The 26311-nt window shown below is 36.0% G+C and overlaps 5 protein-coding genes and 1 long non-coding RNA gene across 7 annotated transcripts in view; 1 reads left to right on the forward strand and 5 right to left on the reverse strand.

Annotated features, from left to right (window-relative positions):
* Nucleotides 1–23023, forward strand: part of LOC145935011 (uncharacterized) — a 74432-nt gene extending 51409 nt beyond the window's left edge. Inside the window, exons 3-12 of one of the 2 annotated variants that reach the window (XR_014425146.1) lie at nucleotides 2593–2740; nucleotides 2949–3176; nucleotides 3266–3351; nucleotides 4919–5076; nucleotides 5539–5691; nucleotides 8417–8631; nucleotides 9840–10178; nucleotides 16618–16848; nucleotides 19834–19979; nucleotides 21838–23023. This is a non-coding gene — a long non-coding RNA (uncharacterized LOC145935011). The remainder of the gene's footprint in view (nucleotides 1–2592; nucleotides 2741–2948; nucleotides 3177–3265; nucleotides 3352–4918; nucleotides 5077–5538; nucleotides 5692–8416; nucleotides 8632–9839; nucleotides 10179–16617; nucleotides 16849–19833; nucleotides 19980–21837) is intronic. The other variant, XR_014425145.1, reaches the window with a different exon arrangement.
* Nucleotides 201–2706, reverse strand: Ift57 (intraflagellar transport 57). The gene is made up of 8 exons (XM_083035982.1): nucleotides 2537–2706; nucleotides 2135–2337; nucleotides 1768–2049; nucleotides 1526–1694; nucleotides 1325–1433; nucleotides 930–1126; nucleotides 674–818; nucleotides 201–592 (listed from the first exon to the last, which is right to left on the reverse strand). Exons 2-8 carry the CDS (start codon nucleotides 2290–2292, stop codon nucleotides 426–428), a joined length of 1227 nt encoding a protein of 408 aa, XP_082892108.1. The 5' UTR covers nucleotides 2293–2337; nucleotides 2537–2706; the 3' UTR covers nucleotides 201–425.
* Nucleotides 3819–5427, reverse strand: Ift43 (intraflagellar transport 43). The gene is made up of 6 exons (XM_083035988.1): nucleotides 5229–5427; nucleotides 4905–5083; nucleotides 4730–4759; nucleotides 4622–4662; nucleotides 4354–4426; nucleotides 3819–4209 (listed from the first exon to the last, which is right to left on the reverse strand). Exons 1-6 carry the CDS (start codon nucleotides 5265–5267, stop codon nucleotides 3987–3989), a joined length of 585 nt encoding a protein of 194 aa, XP_082892114.1. The 5' UTR covers nucleotides 5268–5427; the 3' UTR covers nucleotides 3819–3986.
* On the reverse strand, nucleotides 5786–11576 carry LOC145935007 (isthmin-2). Its single transcript, XM_083035986.1, has 4 exons — nucleotides 10620–11576; nucleotides 8950–9493; nucleotides 6844–7192; nucleotides 5786–6488 (listed from the first exon to the last, which is right to left on the reverse strand). The coding sequence occupies exons 1-4, from the start codon at nucleotides 10698–10700 to the stop codon at nucleotides 6389–6391; spliced, it is 1074 nt and encodes a 357-aa protein (XP_082892112.1). The 5' UTR covers nucleotides 10701–11576; the 3' UTR covers nucleotides 5786–6388.
* On the reverse strand, nucleotides 14027–16812 carry LOC145935001 (uncharacterized). The gene is made up of 5 exons (XM_083035975.1): nucleotides 16600–16812; nucleotides 16167–16314; nucleotides 15912–16051; nucleotides 15696–15797; nucleotides 14027–15300 (listed from the first exon to the last, which is right to left on the reverse strand). The coding sequence occupies exons 1-5, from the start codon at nucleotides 16810–16812 to the stop codon at nucleotides 14209–14211; spliced, it is 1695 nt and encodes a 564-aa protein (XP_082892101.1). The 3' UTR covers nucleotides 14027–14208.
* LOC145935008 (uncharacterized) lies at nucleotides 18414–25402 on the reverse strand. The gene is made up of 8 exons (XM_083035987.1): nucleotides 24198–25402; nucleotides 23362–23466; nucleotides 21944–22047; nucleotides 19739–19952; nucleotides 19398–19451; nucleotides 19186–19328; nucleotides 18813–18967; nucleotides 18414–18636 (listed from the first exon to the last, which is right to left on the reverse strand). The coding sequence occupies exons 1-8, from the start codon at nucleotides 24265–24267 to the stop codon at nucleotides 18579–18581; spliced, it is 903 nt and encodes a 300-aa protein (XP_082892113.1). The 5' UTR covers nucleotides 24268–25402; the 3' UTR covers nucleotides 18414–18578.
* Nucleotides 25403–26311: the final 909 nt, after the last annotated feature.

The following is a 26311-nucleotide window of genomic DNA, read 5'->3' on the forward strand; positions in this document are numbered from 1 at the left end:
AACTTTCGAAAACGTTGCAAAAGTAATACACGCAGGGAAAAAAATATAAAGTCTTGGATAAATACGAGATTTTCAACTAAATCGAGAAATTAATATAATGAAAACACGTGATTTATTATTTAACATAGACGAAATGTAATTGAAACCATCACTCTGTATAATTTCGGTATCGATATTATTAATATTAGCTATATATATAAATATATAAAGTGCTAACGAAAGATCCGCGTATGCACTGCAATCGATGTAACATATTCAGTTCTATATGTAGTTACATATTATTGTAGCTTTCTTAAAAAGGCAGAATAATTGGACCCGTGATAACAATACACACATACTCAAGAGAGACTAGACGTTTGATATCACATATTGGACGGATTAAAAGACAGATTATAATGTATAAATATAAAAGAGACGTATGATTTTTAAATTATTACTGAAGTACTCGTACTGTTCATGTCCTCTCGTAATTGAGTTCGATCTCGTACTCTCGCGCACATTAAGCTATACTCTAATACGCCGATCCGAATATTCATCTCAGAGATTTCGTTCTTCATCTTTGTAATAATCTTCTTTATGTTAATAAGAGGCGCTGCAAGAATATTTTAAAGCGAAATTACATTGAGATTATATGCATAGACTATGTCGAAGTGATATATAAATTTCTGCCTACTTCCATCAGTCATACTGGATCCTCTTTCATCCATTTCTCTTTTTAAATGTTCCAACTCTTCCATTAATTTATTAAGAACTCTTGTTCGTTCAGTTACGCCACCGCTAACGTCTCTATATTGTTCTTTGACTTTTGATAGTCTTTCCTAAATTAATTATTATAATTTATATATTTTACTTTGTATATGTATGTTTCATATATGTAATGTGTAATATGCACACAAATATAATGTATTGTATATCGAATATAAATTTACCTGCAAAGAACGATATTCTGTTAAGGAGGGTTCGAGTTGCTTATTAAGATAAGTTTCTCTGGTTTTGATTTTATCTAACGTATTTCCGATATTGGTATAAATTTTATTTAAGCTGGTCTTTGTACCACTTAGATCAGTCGCAATATTTCCACGCAATTGTTTCATTTGCTCGAGATGTGCTCTCCAGTCTCTCGAATCTGTGAATAATTATGATACAATTATATTATATATTATATTACTTGTATTATATATTATATTACTTGTGTAATATAATATATTAATTGTAATATATTACATTACAATTATATTACAATAGCATTCATCTTTCAACTAGTAAAAACTAGTGAATAACACTTTAAATAAATGGTCGATTTTATATTGTAGACATTTAATACCTGTTCTAACAGTGACTTTTAAACGCGGTAAAACTTTTTCCAATTCTAACTGCCACTCATCCCTATTAGTATTAGACTGTAAAATATTATCTGGTTTTTGTGTTTCACTCTGAAAAATAAAAGAGCAATTAATGAATATAAAATCTTCCATACAGCAGAATTATTCACAATTCTTCTATTTAGGAATAAAATTTTGTTTACCATGTTTTGACCATATAATTTCGTAATGTCGTCTATGTGTAAAATATCTTGATCATCATCATCATCGTACTCAGCCATCATTTCCTCTTCGACTTTTTCTAAAATTAATTCCGCTTCATCATCCTCAATATCTGGTTCCGGTGTAGGCTCATCAGGTGGAATGTTTACTCTAATATATTTAGTTACAATTAGTAAAACTTATTCACTTGTATTAAAACTATGATAAAAGCTCATCGATTTACTTTTTCCACTGGAATTTTTCCACTTTTAAAGCGTTGTCAGCTAAATTATCCAATACGTAAACTGCATATTCTCCGATACCCTGTTTGAGTTTATTGGGTGGGAATTCTACAGATACATTAATTTCCCTGAGAAAATCTAAGATTGAAGCTATTGTGGAATTAGGATCATCCGATTCTTGCGGCATCTCAAAGTTTTTCCCAGCCTTTCTAATCAACCATGCAGCCAGACAAGTAAACGTATAAAACTGTTCGCCAGGATTTGTTGGGATTACAAAGTAGTGTCTGTTTTCAATGTTGAGAATTAATACATCAAATGTTGAATGTTATAAAATATATTATATCTGTAATGTGTATCATAATATCTTACTTGTTTATTGGTTTCATTCTTAATTCTTGAACAAATTCTGCATCATAATTTAATAATTTTAATTTCTCCAACAAGTCTTCCATTCTAATATTTATGACAAATGATGCCGATGGGGCAAGTCCATCTTCCACAATGATTTTTTTAGTATCTCTGAACATATTGCTCTATCTGTACTTTCTCTCAATATATACTTTGTATTAAATCTGTAAATAGATTAATATTAGATGCTCTTTAGAGATGTCAAATTATATTTTAAATTAAAATGCTTAATTGTGTGTGTGTGTGTGTATATATATATATATATATATATATATATATATAGCTGAAAAAAAGTAAAATTAATATATTTTTTAATTAAAATTATATAAATATATCTAAAAAAAACATAATATATATACTTACTAGATAATTGTAAAGCAGTTCCTTTGCATAATCTAACATTCACTTTTAAATTCCAGTATGCTATAAAATGCCAACATACATTTACGTGCCATAGTGTCTACTATTCAAATATGCACAGAAGCTAAAAAATTCAATCAATTGTCATAACATAATCAGTCAATCGCTGGGATGCGCGCTCATACAACATACAACTTGTCAGTTAAGGTAGATGGTAGATTAAGATTAAGTTAGGTTTCTGCGTTGACAGATTGAATATACGATATGAATATAAAGCGAAAATCGTTAGTTTCATTTTTATTAATATAGTTTCGAGAAAATATTATTTAATTCTATTTTCTTTTAGGCTTTTATAAATTTTGTAGTTTTAATTACATTTTACTTTAATTAATTTTATGTCATCTGTAATTTACAGGTTGCGAGCTCGACTGCGATTGGGATTACACTTGACGAATCAGAAATCGGAGCAAAGCAGCTTGCCAGCTGATTAATGTAATACAGCCTTAAGACCAAATTATTGAAACGTCACAAAGTATACGCAATACTATACTATTATCACAGTATATTATATGCTATACATCTATACTTTTGGAAAGGACGATAAAACCACCACTAGATGGATCCTACTTTTACATTCTTCTCGGTGTGTAACATTTTAAATAATAATAGCAAAATTTTTTATGAATTATAATATAGTACAATATTAAATATTATTTAATAAATTGATTACAGAGATGCATGAGATAATATTTTATCGAAATAGAGTTCTCATAATGATGAGAAGAACTGACAGGTTTCTCGCATGTGCAAATCGTCACGTGAGTATGTTAAATATAATCTCCTCAGCTCCTTCTATTGGAAGCGTGTGCTAGTGATTGCACAACTGAACATCGATCGCTGTAGACTATCATGTGGCAGATCTGCTCAGTGGGTGTTATCACGTTGTCGTAAGCTTTATGTAGCTTCTCTATCAGAGACTCCCGATTGCGCATGCATCTTCGTGGCTCGTTTACGACTCTCGGATTTGCACGCCTGCACGGTCGAGTTTCCATGTCGCTCCTCGAAGTACCCGCGATTTCCAAATTGGGGGGCAATCGAATAGGTCAGACACGAGGTAATTTGTCGCTTCCATATACAGGCACCGCAGATCGCGGTTCGCCATTTTTGCCGTTTATTTATGCATTTTTGTTCTTTTCTCTCTCTAATTTGTTTCTATAAAATTTATTATATTTTGTAATTGATAGATTAAATTGTCTCGAAAAAAATTGCAAATATCTATACACTTCTATTTGAAAAGTCAGGTTATAATTGGATGGTGCTTATCAATTTTTATATTGAAGAACAAATTTGAGAATATCCATTTAACGTATTCTTTATTCGTTATTATATAAAATTTTAATTTTTTTATCTTATAGTATAAAAACAGTTCAATAATTTATCATTTTTCATAGCTTTAAGTTTTAACTTTTTCCTGCGTTTCACTATTAATCTCGGAAGAAATTTGTGTGAAAAGAAGATTCCAATTCCAAACTTCATCGGGTTCCTTCACCAAATTTTCATTGTACAGTTTCTCTGCGAGAAGAGAAAGGCTGACACCATCCAATGATGTAAATGCTGCATTTTTCACCAGATCAGTATCCAATTCCTCGTACGCAGTCACTCTATTTGCATTGATTCTGAAAATTACATTCCAGTTTAATCTGTAATTAAATCTCGCAAAATATATCTTGATAAACAAATGCCTTTCTTTTCTTTATTGAAATAAATTAGTTTGAGTTTAACGCATATTACAAATTTTAATAAGAATAAATAATACTTACGTAGGAGCACTTGCAATCTCAGATGAAATATTATCTTCTTGAATTTCATCTAAATCAGGTATAACAGGAATATCTACAAATACAAAGATTAATAATGCGAAAGAAATAGAGAAAAAATATTTAAATTTTTCATCATTTCTATTTTCTAATTATTTTTTATAGTCAGAATTATAGAATATGGATAGATATATTGATCATAATTAATATATACTCTGTAAATATATTTTTAAATTATAAATTGTTAACTATAAATTTTTAATTAATTTACCATCTTCTTGCTCTTCCTTCTCGACAGCTCGAAAACGCTCTCTAAGGAATAGTGATCTGTCAGTGACTACATTCTTTCATTTTTAATCTTATGGTCCTATATACTCACTGTTCAACAATATTTGATGTCATCCTTGATCTAGACAATAAAAAGAATATTCATCAACTCATACTCAAAATAATAAATTTATTTTAGTTTATTCATATTTCATATTTCTTTTGTATATATGGTTGTTTATTTTTACATGTGCATAAATTCTATTTTGTAACTGATCTAAACTCACTTGCCACTTTTCAGTTCATCGCCCCAGCCGGTTTTCCTAGTACGAGGTGGAACTACCGGTCTTTGCATGGGTATAGACTTTCCAGATGACAAGGAAATTGGACTCTCGAGAGGATCATCGTCGGATTTGTTCTCTTCCTGCAAGTTCTGACCTGCACGTCTACCTAAGCGAGGTATCAACTGAAAATTGATTAATATATTTTTTTACTCAAACCGTAAGTCTTCCTATCAAAGAATTTTTTAAAATTCTTTAGAATTCTTTAGAATTATTTTATCAAAATTTTAAATAATCGATTTTTTCATTGATGTGCTTAAAAGAAATTACCTTCTTGGAAGTGACCTCGAGATCGGTAGCCCAGTCCATTTTAGGTCTATATAAATTTTTTTTAATGTGCACTTTGCACTATTTTTTTTTTTTTTTTCAAATTTTACGATTTTTACGATGTATTTATCAAGTGTATGTGATAACTGACAGCTGTCATATATCATATGTTTGCAAGCGGTAACCATGACAACTTTACGAACTGTACTTTTCTCGTGCACTTGCACTTGGCAGCCATTTGTCTTACGTCATAAAAACAAATATGGCGGAAGCCCTAGCTGCGCGTTTTACGTACTGTTCTGTTTTCGAAAAGTTTCAGAAAAGTTCCTGAAACTTTTTCCATCAAATTCAGTCAGTCCAATAAATATGACAAGCGAATCATCGGATTTACTGTGTGAGAGAAAATTTTTGGCTCATTTTCTCCGTATACATCTTTATTTTAATGGATACAGTCCGAATTCGAGAGGTTAGATTCTCTGTTATTATACGATGTTTATTTTAAGAAAAGCATACATTAAGCGTACAAATAACGCACAATATGTTTATTAATCGAATGTTTGATTCAACTTGCTCATATAATAAGACAGCAAAGACAATTTTGAAGTTTGATTTCTTCGCATTTGCTCTGTTTTGGGTTTATTTATTTGACGTATACACAAGTAGTTTTATATAAAAGTAAAAATCAATAGATGCTAGAATCATCTCATAATGATCGACAATACAAATCAATTTTTATTCCACATATGAACGTATCAGTTTTCGTTTTATCATTGAAATCAAGCAATGGTTAATATTTAGATGAGTGACTTGGGAATACCTTGTGATGTTGACACATTTTTATTTTTTATTTCTTCTATTAAGAAAAAGGAATAGCATAATAGTTTTAATTTTTTCTATGCGTTAACTAGTCAACAATTCTTGTAATATTTATTGTCGTGTGAAACAAAAATAATTTCTATGCAGCGCATGGTATTCTCAAGCAATCTTTCTAATGTGACTTATTAATGCAAAATTGCATATACAGTATTCACAGGAAAATAAATTAAAATTTATTATATTGCTCTGTGTAAAGAACAATTATAATGAAAGTCAGGCTTTTAATATTGTTTCCTATTTCCTTTCTTTTTTTTTTTTTTTTGGTATGATGGTGACAATATTGTATCTCAATAATTTTTTGCATTTTCCACTTGATATTCATATTCCTCCTCATCTGGGTTTACCTCACAGTCATTTTCGTTATTTGGTACTCTCACTTTATTGTATCTATATAATAACAAAAATATGTATGTTATTAATACACCCTCGATTCTAATTTATAGAATGGAAATATCTGACATCATGCAGCACTAAATGCATATGTGAATATATGAAATATATATTGTATAAGTAAGGTATCGCGATATTAGATTAATATTAGACTTGCAATTAATTATAACAGAATTACTATAAAAAATAACAAAAAAAAAACAGCAAATATGTACTGTATTTGTATATTAAAAATAAGATGTCTCGAAAATGATGCATTTGCGAACATTTTGCCAAAAGAAAGGGATGCTTATTTTTTGACAAGGAAAGTACAAGTTCATATTACTCTATATAGGAATACACGAATGCATACCTACTAAAGTCGCCCTTACAAAGTCGCCAAGGGAGTAAGTCGATCTTGTCGTGCAGCACAAATGACATATCCGGACTGACGATGTACGGTGTGCCGGCACCGGAGCCGCGTGTCAACAGTCTTCTTTCCTCATCGTAACAACAGTGTTGCGCACCGATATTTTCGCTGCTCTGCGCCGGTAAGGATCGTACGCAGTAAAAAGCGCCGCGTTTGTAGACGTGCCTCTGCGGATCATTGCTCGCATCGCGCCACCGGAATTTCTTCTGTCGATTCTTATCCCAAATCATATCGTCGTAAAAGATGTCATTGGGATATCGGCAAGGACATGCCGGTAGTTCGTTGATGGACCCTGCGGAATATATTCAAAATGATATCTATAGATTATATTTTTAGAAATTTATACTATTATATTAGGTATTCTATATAGAGTAATATAAACTGGTACTATCGTATTCCTTATTAAAAAATAAGCATCTTTCTTTTGACAAAATTCGAAGATGCATCATTTTCGATATATCTTATTTTTAATATACAAATACATATTCACTGCTTTTTATTATTTTTTATAAATATTAGATTTACAATTCTGTTAGAATTAATTGTAAGTCTAATATTAATCTAGCATCGCAATACCTTACTTATATATACGTGATGTGTCCCAAAAGTAATGAGAATGATTTTTTTAAGCTCTCCCCAGGAGAGCTGCGTGAGGAAAGTGAGGGTCAAGGTAATTGAAGAGGGATACGGTCGGATCCTCCTCAGTTGAGTCCGAGCTTTCGAACAGTCGGTACGTTATAGAAGTGCACCCTTATTTTTCACTCTCGTCACGGACGAAAATGCAGAGGAGTGTCGAGCAGCGTTACGCAATTAAATTTTGCGTGAAACTTGGAAAAACAACTTCAGAAAAAGACAGCGTGTGGGGAAGCTGCTTTGTCGTCAGCCTAAGTTTCCAGTTTTCAACGGCTTCACTTCCATCTTTGAAGGTCTTGTGCCAACTGAAAACTTGGGCTGATGACAAAGCAGCTTCCTCATACGCTGTCTTCAACATCTCCAGCGTTTCTGAAGCTGTTTTTTCAAATTTTACACAACATTTAATTGTGTAACGCTGTTCGACGCTCCTCTGCATTTCCGTAACGAGAATAAAAAACAAAAGTGCACCTCTATAATGTACCGACTGTGTGAAAAACTCGGATTCAACTGAAGAAGAGATCCCCTCTCAACTATTTCGACCCCCACTTTCCTTACGCAACCCTTCTGGAGAGCGTAAAAAAATCATTCACATTACTTTTGGGACACACTACGTATATATGTATAAAGTATCGCGATACTAGATTAATATTAAACTTACAATTAATTATAACAAAATTACTATAAAAAAATAACAAAAAACAGCAAATATGTTGTATTTGTATATTAAAAATAAGACATACATTTTCGAACATTTTACCAAAAGAAAGAGATGCTTATTTTTTTACAAGGATAGTATATGATAGTACCAATTTATATTACTATATAGGATACCTGATATAATAGTATAAATTTCTAAAAATTATATTTTGAATATATTCCGCAGGGTCCATCGATGAACTACCGGCATGTCCTTGCCGATATCCCAATGACATCTTTTACGACGATATGATCTGGGATAGGAATCGGCGGAAGAAATGATGCCGCGATGCAATGATCTGCAGCAGCACGTCTACAAACGCGGCTCCGGCGCCGGCACACCATTAGTCCGGATTTATGTTGCACGACAAAATCGACCTACTCCCTTGGCGACTTTAGTAGGTATGCATTCGTATATTCATATTCATGTATACTGCTATATCAGGTACCCTATATAGAGTATATAAACTGGTACTACCGTATTCCTTGTCAAAAAATAAGCATATCTTTCTTTTGGCAAAATGTTCGGAAATCATTTTCGAGATATTTTATTTTTATATAAATACATATTTGCTATTTTTTGTTATTTTTTTATAGTAATTCTATTATAATTAATTGTAAGCCTAATATTAATCTAGTATCGCGATACTTTTCTTTTATATATTATATAAATATAATTTATATAATAAGAAATTGCACGAGCATATAAAGTACATTTACCCGGGAAAGCTTGTTCAATTCTCTCTCTGTTGTCCAGCCATTTCTGGCAACGATCTTCGTCGTTGCTCGTATTACTGATAGAATTCGGTCCTTTATGTACATCACGATTGTTCTTTGCGGAATCGTTTTGCAGCGCCTCGAACAACCTTGTTAGAAGAGTATTTAAACTTTCGTGAGGCTCATCGTCCAGAGAGTCGATGTTTGTATCATAAATGTCTGTGTTGTCGCTTCTACTTGTCCGACTCCGAAAATACATATCACTATCAATATCCGGTATGGTTTGGCCGGAAAGATCGATTTCTCTAGGAGATTCCGATTGAGAAACGAACGTAGTTTCCTCATTATCTTTTTCTTTCGTTAAAGTGCTTGATTCCGTGTTTAACTTTCGATTGTTTCGACGATATCTGGTCTGTATATGAAATTTCTCGTCTTTTTCATCAGGTGACATAAACACATTTTTAAACAGTGAATCGGATAATCGTCTCGGAGTTTTTATTTCGTCTGCTTTATGTCCGACATTTCGTATTGTATTAGAATTTTCTATCTGAAAAGCAGAAGGAATTAAATTTAGAATTAAATTTAGATATCTCGGTTACGATATGTTTATGTTGCAGAAATAGAGTACAAAATCTACGAGCTGAAAATTACAGGAAACTAAAAGTAGATCTATTTAAAGTTCCGCAGTACATTTGTTTTGAAAATATCCTTTTTTTGTATATCTGTGCATGTAATATCGAAAGGCAATTATTTATTCTTGCATAAAGTCTCAATGATTTCATGATTTTCCCGAATTTTGCGAAAAATGTTTTTCGATCATTTAAATTACATTGACAAATTTATGCGATTCATAATATACAGAATACCGGACTCATTTTCTTTGTACTGTGTAGGTAGACGTAGTTCGATCGGATATACATCCGTTCGAATCCGCGTACCAAGAGGCAATTCATCAAAGAAAAGAGACCGATGACCGGCGTGACTACGCGATCGTAAAAGGCTGAAACGATCGCGACGACATCAAAGAACGCCGGCGTTTGGCGCATGGATAGAACGGCGCGGCGGCGGGGAAAGAAAAGGGACGACGATTCCCGAGCGGGGGAGAGAAGTTTACTTCTGAGAAACGGCACGCCGCAAGATCGTTTCCCGTCAATGGCGTAGCCATTTGTTTGCCGGTAGCGAGACGAATTTTCGAATTTGCCGAGTAAAATTTTAGAAGAAAAAAGACAACGGTAAGAGAAATCTTTCTAGCATACTTTATACCGAATTTTAGAGAAAATTCAATACGTCTTTCATCGAGATTGACGAAAATTTATTAAAATCAAGAAGAATCGCGAGCAAACTAAAATATTAACATCCAACGTCAGATATACATGCGGGATAATAACGGAAACAAGATAAGAAATTTCTCGATTTTTTTCCCATAAATCGCTATCAATTAGTATACGATTTAAAGAGAAGAGTTAGATATACAAATCGGAAATATTGAATCATAACGGGAGAATAGCTAAGCTAGTATAACGAGCAACTGTTGGAGAAGATTATGCAAGGTGACTTAACTCCACTAATAAGAAAGGGTTTCGAATAAATCAAATACAAAATTTATTAGCATTTTCCATTTCATTGTTACTCTTGATAATCTTTCTGCGGAAGTAATTAGTTCGAGTACTTACTTGATAATTCTCGTCATTGTACGGAACCGCTAAAATCAAGGAAAAGATTGCCGCGAGGCAAATCATACGTAACGCTCTCATTTTGTCGATACAGAATTCAATTCTCGGGACCACAGCATTCCTCTTTTTAGACACTCGACGTTCCTCGATTTACTTCGTACTGCCGTATGCACACAACACACGATCGATACTAAATATTACACGACAAATCAATTGGCGTTTTTTCTCTTCATGGAAGGTTCTTCCCTCTTCTTTCGTATTTCGTCCGTCTCCTTGGCGGTGTGTTTGTTGACGATCTCTGGAGTCGACGTCCGCGTTTGTTTACCGCCGCATTCCTCGCGCGCCGTATACGAAGAGCACCGTACGGGACGTAGGGAGGCGAGAGCACTGATGACGCGTGATGTAAAACGGACGATATAGCAAAAGAACGAAGAGGCTGAAGGGTCGAGAGAAGATCCTAAGGGGGGAAAAGGTAGGCGTACGGCGGCGTGCACCGTTCAAAGGCCTACCACTATGTGCACCGGCTAGTTGTGAACCGGTGAAGAGTCTGTCTCACTATAATAGCCAGCGGTAGACAGAGGGAAAGAGAGAGGTAGTTCGCCCGGGATGACAGAACGCACCATCGAGTTGTTGTGCGCTATGGTACAGTCACGTGCATCAACGGTGTCCCTTTCATCCGCGCTTACGAGAAAGAGAGAATGAATTCTTTCCAAGTTCGTCCTTTCGTGAACAAGAAATACTTCGAATCAATTAGCGCAATTAACTTTGTAAGAGAGAAGATTACTTTTTAAAATATTATAGTGAGACGTGCAAACGTACCGGAGACACCATTAATGTAGGCAACTGTACAGCACGCGGCCTAAGAACGTTTCAGTTTTCCCTTTCCGGCCTCGCCGCATGTTTCTCTCTCGCGCTTTATTTTTCTTCCTTCTTTTTTAGTACCTGTTTTCTTTGTAAGGGACTGCTACTGTTCTTTTTAGCCTGTTCTTTTTTTCTTCTATTTCCCATTATTTTTCTTGTCATCGAGGATCGATTCTTTTTCAAGTTTGAAGCCCAATTTTTACGATTTCAAAAGACATTTCTACTTGTCTGCTAAGTTTTTCGCTTCTTGTTTTTTCGTTCTACCGACATAGATATAATCTATTTTTCTCGAACAATCGACCATTTTTCTCGCAGGAAGTAATTAGCTTTGTGATCTCGGTAAATATCTTGACTTTTTATAGATACGTCAAATTCATGGCTTAATAAGAAAAACATAATCAAACAAATTTGACAGCATCCTTAAGCTAGTCAAAAGATGAGGATCGAAAATACGGATCTCTGCATCCGCATTTCTTCTTTGTCCTCGTTGCACTCGAATCTTTCCGCGTTCATCCCTTCCAACTCTCTTCTCCCCTTTCTCTCTCTTCTTTTCGGTAATGAGATTTCTTGCCGTATATTTATATATCACGACGCGCGGGGATCTAAATACAACAACGGTGGAATGCAGCGAAACGCGTTCCGGCTATTTTTAGTCGCGCGGATTCGAAAATACACCCACCGCGGATTAAATATAGCCCCAGAATGCATGAGCGGAATGCATTATAGCGGCACGCGAACGAGCTCGGGGTGTCGTGCGGAACGATATGCAAATTCGTGCGTCGCGTGGTAAGCTCGTCGATTATCAGGACGAAATATGGACACTATCGATATCCGCGTATCGAATGAAAAATGTAATGCTATAAATATGACGTCGATATTCGAAGATACCAAGTGTTATATCATTGTTACAACTCTCTGCGATGAGTCACTCTTTTATATAGTATCGAGATATATTTTTTATATTAGAGAAAAAAAAAACGAAAGGGATTCTATATAGTTAGAATATTTTTTTGAGCAACAGATAATTTTATTATATGATTTTAAAAGTTTAATTTTTTTTCGTGGATACGATTTTCAGGAAAAAATAAAATAACGAGAATTGATACTCCTACGTGTTTAAAAAAAAACAGAAACAAACAAAATGAAGAATAGATAAATATAAAATTAGATGACTGAGTAACGAGAACCTGTTATACGGATGGCACGTGCGCTAAAAATGAAGGAGGTCACGACGCGCTGCGGAAAATAAGCCGGGGGAGGAAGGGGAGACAAAGATCACAAATGAACGAATTTGTCGGACGAGTTCACGTAATCAGCCGCAATCTCGTTCAATTCTACGAGATTGCGCGACGACCACCGCAGGACGATTATTCAATCGAGAGATCAAGACGGCGCGTTTGTTGCACTCAATCTCGGAGATCTCAAGGCCGATTATGACGTTAATAAAAAGGACTTTAGAACGTTACTAAAATACACACAATACGCGTATGCATTCTTCTTGAATACATATTAGACGTATTAAGAGATGCGAAATGATCATCGTCGTGCCAGCTTTTGCTAATATATATGTATATTGTATATGTATGTCCGTGATGATACGAAGAAAGACCGATAGCCGCGATCCTGCATTCCGCGACTGCGTTACTGCAATCCCGGCGGCGCCAAACTCGTCGTCGACGGATGCTGTTGCTGTCAACTACTTACTACTGTCCCTGTAAATTCTCGTCCCGGTTTTGCGCACGAAAAGAGACAAGTCGAAAGACATCCCGATTCCGTATGAAGCTTCGGGGTTTCCAGAGTTTTTATTTACGTCGCAAGAAGACGGAACGATAATAAAAAAAGATGCAATCATCGCATCCTGCGGAATTAAATCCTACATCATTTCTCCTTTTAGGAGAAACGTGGGAGGAGAAAGGAAGGAATAATAATTCTCGAATCACAGTATTATTTATTTCGTTTTTTTTTTGTGCTCTCGCTTCTGGTTATAAATAAGTTCGGCGAAACGCACATTATATACAAGTATAGTTGGACAGTCTAATTCCTTTGTTCAACTTTGATTATAGGAATAATTTAACGACGCTGCGGCTTAAGTAAAACTAGTATAGATATACATATGCACACACACATACTTATATATACTCGTTAGTACACGTGTCATACTACACGCACTTGGGAATGTTCTTATGTACAAGTAGTTGTATTATAGCATATCTCGATTTAAGGATTCGGGTGAATCTCTCTAGGAATGACAGTGCTAAGAAAATTCTCCGTTGATCTGTGTTGAAGGCAATGGTTAATAATATAGAGTTTTAGTTTGTAGTATCGAAATTTTCTCAAATAATTGAATTGCAGGAGAATTAAAAGATGATGCGCGATCAGTTAATGACGTGACTATTTACAAAAAAATAAGCTTAACTTTTAAGCTATATATAATTATTTGCAATAAAAAACTAGAGGGGAAAAGTCAACGATTATAAATGAATTAACTCATTATTTTATGCCAATTATATGTAAACATAAAATAATTTCCATATGCTACATTGCAATATATAATTTTGTTAGAGATTTACATTCACAGAAATTTCTTTATTTATGTCGATGCCTGGTCCCCTCTAATTTTTTCTCTTCTTTCTCCCTCTGTAGTATTTACTCTATATCTCTCTTTGCAGAAGTATTTCGCGATCGGATTCGGAATTCTCGAGCAAGTCTCATTGTTAGCCCGTTTTATCTAACGACATCCGCAACGTTCCGCAACCATGTCCTCGTACTTCTTGAGCACGACGTGTTCGTTTTCTAAGTAGAGGATGCTGATACTCTGCAGCTTGGTCGGTACGCAACAAGGTTTTTCGACGCCCTGCACCAAGCCCATCTTGTGCACGATCGCCTGTATCGTCGCATGATTCGTCGGCTGGTGATCCTGAGTGAGAGGCGACTCGCACTTGCCCTTGCATTGAAAAGCGGCGTAGTCGGGTGGCGCGACGATTATCGACGACAGTCCGATATCCGCGAAGTCAACGTTGAGCTCGTGTCTCGTGCATGTCTCGGTCGTGTTCGCTTGTACCGTGTTTTGATTGCTCGAGCGGCGAACGAGTCTTCTGGTTCTTGTCGATTGATTAAACACCGTCTGACCAAGACGTTCACGAAACTCGGCTCTCTCGTAAATATCCATCGATGTCAAGACCCTCTGGATTCTGCTCGTGCGATTCTTCGACACGATTCTCTTGGACGACGCAGCGTCGCGACGACGACGTCCCATCGTCGCTGCTTCCAGCGTCAACGTTCCCGATCCCCGATCTTGAGGATCGTCGTAAGGAGCAGGTTCATTCTTTTCCCTTTTTTGCTCATCCTTTTCTCTTCTTCTTTTTTGTCGCTGGAAGAATTCCGGCTCGCGTCTATTCGCCCACAGAACTTCCTCGGGTTGACCGTCAAGTCGGGTTGCCTGTCGCTTCTTGCGTTTGTAGTGCTCCGCAAGGTCGTCCTCATTTTTCTCGTAGAAGAAATTCTCTTCTTCCTCCTCTTCTTCCTCCTCTTCTTCCTCCGCTTCTTCTTCCTCTTCGTTTTCCTCTTCTTCTTTTTCTATCTCTCGGTCTTCCTCGGTTTCTTGATTTTCGTAAGCGTAATACGAAGGTTTGACAGGTCGCTTACGATTGCTATTAATGTCGTCGAAGAGCACCAGTATCGGCTGCTTGTTATGATGATCGTTTCGACGAGAAAACTCAATCGACACTTTTTTCTTGAACACAGTCGATGTCGTCATCAGGAGACCCAGATTTGGCTCGCCGCTCATCCATTCGAGAACCGCCTTTTTCACATTGAACACCTATACAAATACCATATTTGCTAGTGATGTATTATATATATTTAATAACATAATCAAAATAATTATTTGCTTTTCGAAGAATGAATTAACAATGACGGGACTCATCGAACTCTTTCTCGAATGTGTTAACAAATTGACATCTTCTCAATTTTTGACGAATATTTTACGAATGATTCGATAAATTCATCGACATTAACAAACGCTTATATTTATAAAAATACAATTAGAGATTTGAAGTATTCCTTAGAGAATGTGAGAAATAATAATAAAAAAGAGCGCAAAAAATGTTTTGACATAGAATTTTTGTTATTAATAAATTAATTCATGGAAGATTTAGCAGAAGAGATAATTATTATTGATAAAATTATAATTAATGTGAGAAAAAATGTATTTACCTGCCAGCCGGAAGCCTGCGCACCGATGTAAGAAACATTAAGTAATTTGTGAAGATTCGGCGTATCTAGGCTGCGATCCTCCAGGATTTGATACAGTTTTATCTACACATAAATCAATGTCAACGTGTCAGTCGACGTAAGACGTCGTATCTGATTTAGAGAGAACGTATATTAGAAAATGACGTGTCGACGACGATTACTGTATCTGACACTTACCAGATAATAAGGATATGGAGGTAAATTCTTCGTTGGCGTTTTCTTCCGATAGAGATGCAGCTCGGCTCCCAGGATCGATTCGTTTTTCTCGAGACCCGAGACGTTGAAGAAGTAGAAGTTCGATCGAGAATTGATCATGTCTACGTAATATGAAGAATATCATTAGATTGTGATTAATCTCTCTTTTTTTTTTACGGTGAGACTTGTTGAAACATCCCATTTCGAAAATACTAACTGAAGAAAAACGAAAGTTACCCTTTTCGATGAAACTGCGCACGATCTTGGCGTTGTAGGGCGTTTTTTGGTCTTGCGTGTTCTCGGTGACGATATTGTAAAGTTCCATCATGAATTGCGGCACTTTGTGACGGTCTAATTTCTCGCTCTGACTCCGAATACCAAAGATCTGTAACGTTATATCGATATATTTTGGTTTCATAACAGAAAAAATATATGGTAAAAATAAAGAATTTGACATCACAAGAGAGATTTTTCGCAACGTGATGCTTTGAATGTGCGAACTTGCAACGCTTGTATTTACCGCGAAACATTCAAGAACGAATTAACAGGTACCAACTTTGAATTCAGATTATCGTATTATTCACTATGTTTGTATTAAAGTTTACGATAGTGGAATCATGTTACGTTTGAAAAGCACTTTATCGCGATTTCGATTATCATTTGGACAAACCTTTTGTATTTTTTGCAGAAACACCTTTCGTCGGAGTACACGAGTGTTCTCTTCAGCTGACCGGTCGACGAAGAGCGACGGCAAGTCTTCGTGTTTTTGCCGATGGCCATCCTTATCCTCGAGAAGATCTAGATTCGGATACGCGTTGATGCTCAGAGATGACAACAACGACAACAGCAGCACTAGCAACCAGGGCGGGACGCTTCTCGTCATCACCGTCGAAGTGAATATCACGTGTGAAAAAAAAAGGTAAAATCTATCTGCAATTTCGCTGGACCGTCGTTATCGACTCGATCCACACAATTTTTGGGAAATTGCACGCGAAAATCTCGATCGCGCATCGACTACGCTTTCATCGCGATCGAAAGACGTCGATTAGCGTTTTCCTTCCGACCGTCTTTATCCGATATCCAGAAAGACAAGAAGAGAAAAAGGTGAATCGCGCAGTAGAGAGAGTCGGAGTAGATTTTACCGAACCGTACGAGAAGCTAAGTGGCATATGGGAGATCTTGGCCGCGAGGAGTCACCTTTATGCTACGCCTCCCCCGCGACTCGTTCGCCCCCCGCGACATTATTGGCTCCTCGCACTCTTCTCTCTCTCTCTGTCGTCGTCATTGGATACAAACTCGATCCCGCTTTGCCGACATTCGCTTTCGTCAACGTTCCTTGGTCCTTTAACCCACTGACAAGACTCGTATAAAAGTATGCGTTAAGTTTATTTATTTGTACATAAATTACATGAAATGTCCGTAAAAACGCACGGCTAAACTTTCATAATATATATGAAGAAGAATGTATCGAAAAGAGATCTTATGAATGTACATTCGAAACATATCTTGTTAAAAAGTAACGGAAGATTTAACGGCATAAAAGATATTCTTATTTATCTATATTCTTTATTATATATAAAGCGTATTTTAACTTGATAAAAATATTCACGTTGTATCCATAGATTTCTTTTATGATACTTTTCTAAAGAAAGAAGGATAATTGATTTTTCCAACTGACATAAGAGAGATGATTTACGGGGACATTTTTTGCGATGATCGCGTTTTAATTGTTCGAGATCGATGAAAGAGAAGTGAGACTCTAAAAAAAATCGAGAGATACGAGGTCACGTTCCGACGATGACAGTGTGTGGCTATTAAAAACAGCGGGCGCTTCCTAAATTCCGCGGATTCGTAAGTGCCGAGTTATGTGATTTGTCACGCGGCGATATTTAGGTGGATTTGACGTCTGTTGTCGACGATATTTATCGCTTTCTAACGAGAAACTCGCGAAAGTCATTATTTATCCTGCTAAAATTTCATCGATTTATTTTAATATAGTTTTGTCGTCTAATTTTTCTGAATCTTTGCGTGCACCCTTTCTCCTCTTTCCCTTGCACACCCATTGTCGATAAATAATTGCGTTATGTAAATATTTCGCACGGTTATCGAAAACATCCACCTACGTAGAAGATGATCGTCGCATGCCAAATTCGCAAAAGAATTCACGATGAAAAATTATTGAACGCACAATAGTGCGTGCTCACTATACGTATACTTATCTGTTAATAGAATTTTTACTAATTTTTTTAATTCGATCGACTCATGATCAATGGTTTTCGATACATTTTGCTGACGTTAAAAAGAATCAAGTGTCGAAGGGAATTTAATTTTTCATATTAATATATGGTCCAGATAAAAAATTACGCAAGATGCGACGTGAATTTATTTCTTTCTCTATAAAATCATTTTATTATCACTAGCATAAATATACTCGGATTTAAAAAACAAGAAATAAGGAGCGGAAAGAGTATCCAATCTCACTCCTTGAAGAAACATCGTTGATTTATTTAGCCATGATAAATTAGTACATGATGTACCTAGGAACATGAGTATGCAAAGTATATCTAACACTGTATCGTATATCTTTCTCTCTCTTTTTCTCATCCTTGATTCGACTCGACATGGCAACTCATATGCTGTAATTTCAGTCTAGATGCAGGCACACTGGGTGATCTGAATTATTTCTTTCTTCGCACCTCGTCGGGTTCTAAAAATTCCCAAATATTTTAAACATTCATTTTGTACGCGAAATTCTTGGATTAAAATATTTAAAAAATATTAAAAATTCTCGGCTTGCAACGTTTGAAAAATATTTAATTGTCTCTTTCTTCTCGAAACACTTAACGTGAAACTGATAAATCAAAGAATCGTAAATGCCTCTACCTGTACTCATGCACTTTGAATGTGGTTGGTGTGCAGGTATGCTGCTTCGAGTATAGACCGGCCAGACATCTGTACGGCTCTTTCTTGTCACGTAAAAGGCACGTTTCCGTCTCATTTCCGGGACACGTTCCAACGCATTGTCCGACATTGATTTGCTGTTGAAAACGCAACGGAGATCACATTGTGAGATTGTCAGATATAAAAAAAATCAAAATATCGATGGGATCGAGATACGATAGGAAAGATAGAGGAAACTTTTTAATGAAAATACATAAAACCGAAGGTAGAAAATTTTAATAACACATTGAATTGATTTTTTTTTTTCTTCTTTTTTTTCCTGTCTCTAATGACTAATTATTAAATCATTTCTTACTCGGACTACGGGTCTCACGTCGGTCGTGTTTGTGCCCTCTTTAATCGTCACTTCGCTGTAATCCAGCACGGTCTCCATATGGTCCATCCGGTGACAATTACCAGCGCAGCCGCATTTTTCCACCACTTGGTAGATTTCATCACCTTGAAAACGGCGTAAATCTCAATTCGAATAGCCATACATTTTTAATATCTATCGCGATGTTTACGTACCATTTGGCCCTTTGACGCTGATTGTATTATTTCGCACCGGTTTGCAACCAAGATCTTGAAAAGTGTGAATACAACATTAAAATCTTTGCATCTTAAGAAACCAAAATAAGAATAAATTAATCTCATTTTCAATTACTTTGAATTGTGAAAGATATTGAAATTTTCGAATATTTTATTAATTTAGAGAGAGAGAAAAAGAGAGAGAGAGATTGCTATTCTTCTGTTGCTTTCGAGATACTGACGTGAAAATAATCGCAGCCTAAAGACGCCTAAAGATAAGGAGACGAGACTGCATTTGTCTGCATCTCAGTTACAGTTTTTAGTTCTCACGAAGATTATACCTTTGCCGCAATGACCGATGCAAACCCCGGTATCTACGACGGTCTGATGCGGTGTGCCGGAATGCACTAGATGAATGTAGGCTTCTCTTTTGCAGGACGTTTCCGGCGAACATTCGCAGGCGTCTATAGCCTCGATAACACGAACACCCTGCAACGTCGACATTCTCTCCAACGTGGCGCCCCTCGCACGACAACGAGAATCCGACGAGCATTTCTGGAAGCAGACGGACATTATACATTTGTACGAGTAGAAAAAAAATAGAATATATTACATATCTTATGTTCTCTGTATAACTTCGTAATAATCGAACTTAGCTATCCGTTTTCACGCGGCATGCGAAGAGAAAAAGATTTGAAAAATTGCAATGATTCGTACGGTTGTCTTAAATATCCTCTTATATTATTATCAAGAGTATAATATCGGCCGTTTCGATAAATCTCTTCTCCCGTGACCGCTGTCCGTGCGCGAGATTCCGCGGATATAATTCCGGGATTTAGTGGCTGGACACTCCGGCGCCGGTGCGAAGGAGCCGGTGACCGCGGCGATTCGACCTTCGAAGGACGCAAAACATATCGTATACTCCGTCGCCTCGCGCATTTTGCGTGCAATGCCTCCACTTCGTCCGGTCCATCGCGCGTAAAATCGCATCTCCGTGTCCACTGATTGGATTGCATCACGTGACGAAAATAGCCCTCCTCTCTCTCTTTTTTTTCTCTCCTGCTAGCCAAAGATCCGGGAAGATATATGGAAAGGACGAATGTTTGTCCTCGCGAAGAATCTTCATTACGAGGAGACCCTTTTGCTTTTTTTTCAAAAGATAGAGATACTTTCTAAAACGAAGTTTGAGCGAAATCTCGTTTTGGAGTCTAGTTTCATATCATCAGGTAGCTAGTACGAGTAACTCGTGATACTTGAATATTAATAGTTTCAAAGATAAGAGCTTCAAGATAATAGTTACAAAAATTTTTCTAAGTAGCAAATGGATAAGAAATCGTGGATAGAGATTCCATAAGACTTTCTCTCGTGTTTGGTAGTCCGATTTTGAGCCTTTAAATCCGAAGAGAAATACTCTCCACATCTTATTTAAATTTTTTAAAATAATAATTGTGTACAAAAAGTTTGTAACTTCTATCAATTAATATTGAATACTTATTAATAATATTTCATATTTTAGAGAAAACGTTACACTACTTAAAAATTTATATTTAGAAGAACTATAATAAGTTACAAAAGAAAATCCTTGAAAATTAAAATTATTTACTTAGTTTGTTGAGTAATATTTCGTTATGAATGAAAGTTTATTTGTTAATAGTGAGACTCGATCAAATTTTGCAACTTTCTTTTCTCAAAGTGCAAATACAAGTTAGATTATAATTAATAATAATAATATTTTATCATTGAAAATAAAAGATATCAAGAATAATCTAAAATAGTAGTATTAAAAGTAGAATAAAATAGTAATACTTTAAAGTAATTAATGAAATAAACATTCCGCATTTAAGGAAAATTCTAAGAACACCTAGAGATGTAAATTATCGGCATAATTTTAGAGATACGAGAAGAAAGCGGTCGGATATTTATCTCGCCGTAAAAGTCGCGCAAATCGTCGACGATGTCTGGCCGCATTCCGCCTCGCGATTGCTCGATCCTGCGCCTCGTAAATTTGCACATGACGTCCCTCTGAACCTCTTTCGCCCTTCGCGTAGCCCTCGGTCGAACAAAGAAGATTGCTCGCTAACGAATTCGCGAGACGATATTACACATCGTTTCGTCGAAATATTTCAATTGTATAAAAAAATTAAATTTTTATATTTAATTGAGTCCTTTGAAATCCTGATTTCTCCAGTACATATATCTTATTATCTTCGATAAACTGCACGACTTTTCATTATCATAAATATTAAAAATTTTTCATTGTTATATATGTAACATTGATAACGTTAAAATTAAAGTATTGTACGATTTATTCTTCTCAATCGCGTATTTCACAAATTAAATATTATCGTAGCTAGATTTTATTGTAAAATTTGTAAAGTTTTCTCAATTGTAATGATGTTGATAACGTAATGACAAGATCGATATCGTTAATCTTTTTCAGTTGGTCCAGACTTGCTGATTTGATATTTATACCAAGAAGGAAGGAGAAGAGAAAGAAAGGAAAGAAAACTTTGTACATGAAAGATGTATAAAAAGAAAAAATCTACCTGCACTGCTGGACGACTCGCATCCCCGGGATCGTCGGACACGTGTCGCGGGCATAATTTTCGGCAGTGCCCAGCATCGATTCGGATAACTTCTCCGGATATCCCTAAACAAAATCATTCGTGTTACATTAATCTCGCTTGCTGTTTATAACGCGAGGGAGACAGCGATATACGAGATGCTTCATCATATTTCGAGCGAACAAACACGAAGCAGCAGACAACGTGTGTACGTGACGTCGAACGTGGAGTAGTTTTTCGGGAACAGCGCGGGTGTAGATTTATTTGATTGTATGAAAAATTAGAGAAGAGAGAAGCTACCGCACGGAGCGAGTCCTAAGAAGGGGTGGCGCCTGAAAGGAGGGTGAGCCAGTCAAATTGTTACAACTCTGCTATTTTTGGCGCGAACGCGTAGGATTCGGAATGCGGGAGTACGTCGTCTTCGTCGTGTGATTCACGTTCGCTCGTATCCCTCAGAGATACTTTGCGCGCCATATACTTTGCTACCTTTCCTTTTTTTTCCTCCGCCAACTCGCGTTGGCGAATACCTTCGCGCTACCGACTAACATGTCATAATCCGTCGAAATCGCGAAACCTAGCGAAAGATTCGAATCTGATCGATAGAGCACTATTATATAACGAGTTCTCTTACTATGATTTATTATATTATATTTAAGAAGTATTATATTTAATAAATATGTCTCAAGGGATTTTAAAGCAATTATAATTTAAAATAAATAGCGGGAATGTGAAATCCGACCAGGACTGCACGACAAAAGCCATATGGTGTTTTAATCGAAATATTAATTTTGATTAAAGCATTCAGGATGGTCTCCTTCTTCGTAAGCAGTTAAAGGTCGCGTTGTTCAATTGAAGTCAATATAGATCGATGAGAGAATCTGACGCACGGCTGACGCGAAATTCGCCCAATCCAAAAGAATACGATGTATTTTATTTAGTTACACGTGCGAATATAGACACAAAAAGTATATTTAATTCTGTACATTAACTTTATGATTTTGTTATTCTCTTAAAAAAAGTTAATATAAATTATTAGACTACATAAAGCATATTTTTTTTCTATTTAATGTTGAATTTTATTATTAATTTCGGAAACTTGACTCGCAAAATCGAATCTGTCCTATGTAAAGACTCCTGTGTAGACACGTCGGATGTTTCTCCCTCTCCCTCGTTAGAGTGTCCGTCGATTAAATATGAAGTATTAATTAACGATAGAGAGATCGTGTTTTCTTCTAACAAAATTAATTATACATACTTTTTCAAATTTCTGCCATACAAATATTTTTACAAATATTTATTTAAAATCTTTTCTTTTAATATTTGTCTGTCTTTTCTTTTAATATCTAGGACTAAAGAAAATGTCGAGGAATCATTAGCGTTTTATACAACACAACACTTACCGAGTCCAACGTCGATCATCTTTTCGTGCCGGGCGCAACACGTGTGTTGTCGCGGTTCCTCCGAGTGCACCTTTCCCTCACTTCCCGATTCGTTCTCGCAGAAAGCTAAGCAACAAAAATCACGAAGCAATCACAGATGAAATCTATTAAGGTACTTATTTTATTTGTTATTATTATTATTAAGGTATTTATTGTCGCAAGATAAGAGTTTAAACAATTCAAGATTATCGATTTTAAATAAAACTAAAAATTGAAAATTTAGATCTTGAATCGAATGTATTTACAAAACATTTAAATGTGTAACTAAAATCCCATGATTGATCAGAACAGAAACGAAAAGTGTGATTTCCAATGAATTTGATCTTCCATTCTATAAATTGGAGAATAAATAGATCTTAAATTTTATTACAAGCATTACAATATCATTCATTATCATGAAAATATATATAGAGATTATTTTTGTGTGTCAGTCGAGATTTAAACTCTTTGAAATCCTATTAATAGGTAACTGGAATATAATTAGCGCAACTGTATAATTACTATATATGAAAATATTATAATTATTATATATATATAAAGAAAGAAAATAATTTTAAACACATTTGCAAGTTATAATACGGATATTTTGCTGTATATATTTTTGATTAAATCATCGTTTGAAGAACGATACGACTGAATGAATCCCGAGAAACTAAAGAGAGTCGATCGAAATCTATTATTTCTAGAATCTAATATTTATCATTATGATATAGATATAGATAGTTTAGACGCGGAAAAAACGAGATGAGAGAAAAGTAGAGCAGGAAAGGAAAGGAAGAGAAATGCTGCGACGTTACCTAATCGTAAATTAGCCACGCAAACTACGGCAAGGACTGCCCATCGTCCCCTTGTGCTTTGTATGCGCATTTCGATATCGAGCAAATGCGTGTATCGTGTCGTGCGGAAGCGAGATCTCCCCAGAAGATTAGTATCCGCGATTTTGACAGCGCGCCAAAGATGAAACTCCGATATCGACAAAGAGAATGAGACCGTCTGTGATGATAATCGGTCTCTTACGACAACCTCATCGCGAATTCGGATGACTAGAAACGTTATTATGAAGGAGATCAATGCGATTGACTCTCGTCTCTCTCTCTCTCTCTCTTTCTCTCCTTATTTTCACGTGAGTTCAAACGACGATAGCCGGACGACGGGTCAGGATCGAGGTAAATCGATCGCGATCGGGTCGTGCTCAGCCCACGCGGTTTGCGATCTGCGAGAAGACTGACTGTGACCGGCTGAGAGACGTCCGGCTCTCTCTCTGACAACGGCGGATCTCTATTAATCTCGTTTGGTGAACGGGGTCCGCCTCGGGGTGATGGACGGACGGATCGTCCATCAACTCTTGCCGGTCACCATCACCAACCTGTTTCTTCTATTGGCCGTCCCGAGAACTTTTTAGTTTCCACCCTGGACCAACGAAGGAGCAGTCCACGGAATTCGCGAGAAAGCGAGCATCTCGTTGTCAATACTTGTCAAGACATTATCTTGCGTATTTTTTGTCGTTTTATATTTAGTAGCATGTCGTATTAGAAATCAATTAGAGCTCTTGTTTTTATCCTGAAGAAGTTTGTTTTATCATCCGTGTCGGACAGCATCTTTATATCTACAAGATTATTTCTCGAAGTTGCGATACCTCGCTCAATACGATTTGATATGAAATAACATTTCTTATTTTATTTTCTTGGATTTTTCTAGTCGGAGCAAAATATCTATGATTTCTTTAAAACAAAAAAAAAAGGATTTTATTTGTGGTATCTACTCTTCTCCTCTCCGATATTGCTGGAATCCAGGAGGCAGAAGAAAAAGGATTAAAAGAAGAAGATTATCCTCCATCCTTCGTACCTCCTGCGCTTTTTGCTACACCACCGTCGTCGCGGCACGGCGAAAGGGGAGGGAGATTCGTCCGGTTGCAACATCATCGCCTCTGATTACACCGGGAGATCTCTCTCTCCCCTTCACTCTGTCCTCCACGCTCGTTAACACACTCCATAGCTACTGCCAAGATCGTTGAGAGGTTCGCGAGAGGTCATTATCATTACTCATAAATTACCGCGCGCGCGCGGATCTCAATTTCGCTCGCCGCAACCTGCGGGGGAACGTTATTTGACAGAACGCCCAGTGGCGTAATAAAGGGGATGCGAAATAGCCGATCCGCCTCGGCGAATGACGGATAGATGAAAGAGAAAAATTAGTGCGTTTCTAATTCTAACAATAAGACAAATCTTTTAAAAATTCGCAACAAAAAATTATGAACCAGAGACAGATAACATAAATCATAAATAAAAAGTATGCTATTATCCTCCGTCTTATATTAAAAATTAATATTGTAAGAATATTGTAAGAATATATTAATTTTACAGGGGTAAAAAGTATCCCAATTAAGTAATGTCTTTAATTTCATCCGCAATGAGACATTTTTTCATGTTTTATACGCCGTGGCGTATGTGTTTTAAATTAGAAGGATGTAAATCGAAAGAATCAGAATAAATATATTACTGAAGCTCTTCGATGTGTGATTTACAGAATCACATCAGAAGGATGGGAAACATGTATGAGTCAGACGCTGATGGTGGAGACTGAGTCTGAACATAATCCGATGATCTGGACTTATTGTGAGACGTTACCATTTTTAGTTTAGAGATCACCTTTAATCGAGGAAACACTTCTATTTCTACAGGTATTAATGTCGATATTAGTGCTAGTTATTTATTTGTCAAACAAAATAAAATTATTTAACTAAGAAAAGATAAAAGCAACACGTCGAACTTAATTAAAAGTAATAATGTTCTTTTCTGTTCAAATGTGTCCGAGTCAAAATTACTATAAAATCAGGATTTAAAAATAAAGTTATAAGAATTATATTAGAATCATTGAAATGATAATTTTTTTCATAAAAATAATTTCTCGA

The sequence above is a fragment of the Prenolepis imparis genome, unplaced genomic scaffold, assembly GCF_030444845.1.
Source record: "Prenolepis imparis isolate NDT839.2.m4 unplaced genomic scaffold, iyPreImpa1.0 SCAF_4, whole genome shotgun sequence".
NCBI classification, from domain to species: domain Eukaryota; kingdom Metazoa; phylum Arthropoda; class Insecta; order Hymenoptera; family Formicidae; genus Prenolepis; species Prenolepis imparis.

Bases quoted from the DNA above. Each gene is read 5' to 3' on its own strand.
- LOC145935007 (XM_083035986.1), bottom strand. From the start codon at position 10,700: ATGAGAGCGTTACGTATGATTTGCCTCGCGGCAATCTTTTCCTTGATT. The intron at 9,494-10,619 runs GTAAGTACTCGA...TCTGCTTTTCAG, and splicing joins ACAATGACGAGAATTATCAA to ATAGAAAATTCTAATACAAT. The intron at 7,193-8,949 runs GTAAATGTACTT...TATATTCCGCAG, and splicing joins AATTGAACAAGCTTTCCCGG to GGTCCATCAACGAACTACCG.
- LOC145935008 (XM_083035987.1), bottom strand. From the start codon at position 24,267: ATGCGCATACAAAGCACAAGGGGACGATGGGCAGTCCTTGCCGTAGTT. The intron at 19,329-19,397 runs GTACGTAAACAT...GCCGTTTTCAAG, and splicing joins CAGCGTCAAAGGGCCAAATG to GTGATGAAATCTACCAAGTG. The intron at 18,637-18,812 runs GTAGAGGCATTT...GGGAATTTTTAG, and splicing joins TTCAAAGTGCATGAGTACAG to AACCCGACGAGGTGCGAAGA.
- Ift43 (XM_083035988.1), bottom strand. From the start codon at position 5,267: ATGGACTGGGCTACCGATCTCGAGGTCACTTCCAAGAAG. The intron at 5,084-5,228 runs GTAATTTCTTTT...ATCAATTTTCAG, and splicing joins TCGAGGTCACTTCCAAGAAG to TTGATACCTCGCTTAGGTAG. The intron at 4,210-4,353 runs GTAAGTATTATT...TGTAATTTTCAG, and splicing joins GAGATTGCAAGTGCTCCTAC to AATCAATGCAAATAGAGTGA.
- Ift57 (XM_083035982.1), bottom strand. From the start codon at position 2,292: ATGTTCAGAGATACTAAAAAAATCATTGTGGAAGATGGACTTGCCCCA. The intron at 1,434-1,525 runs GTAAACAAAATT...TTTATTTTTCAG, and splicing joins AATTATATGGTCAAAACATG to AGTGAAACACAAAAACCAGA. The intron at 593-673 runs GTAGGCAGAAAT...ATATTCTTGCAG, and splicing joins ATCCAGTATGACTGATGGAA to CGCCTCTTATTAACATAAAG.
- LOC145935001 (XM_083035975.1), bottom strand. From the start codon at position 16,812: ATGACGAGAAGCGTCCCGCCCTGGTTGCTAGTGCTGCTGTTGTCGTTG. The intron at 16,052-16,166 runs GTAACTTTCGTT...CATATTACGTAG, and splicing joins GCGCAGTTTCATCGAAAAGG to ACATGATCAATTCTCGATCG. The intron at 15,301-15,695 runs GTAAATACATTT...GTATTTGTATAG, and splicing joins CGCAGGCTTCCGGCTGGCAG to GTGTTCAATGTGAAAAAGGC.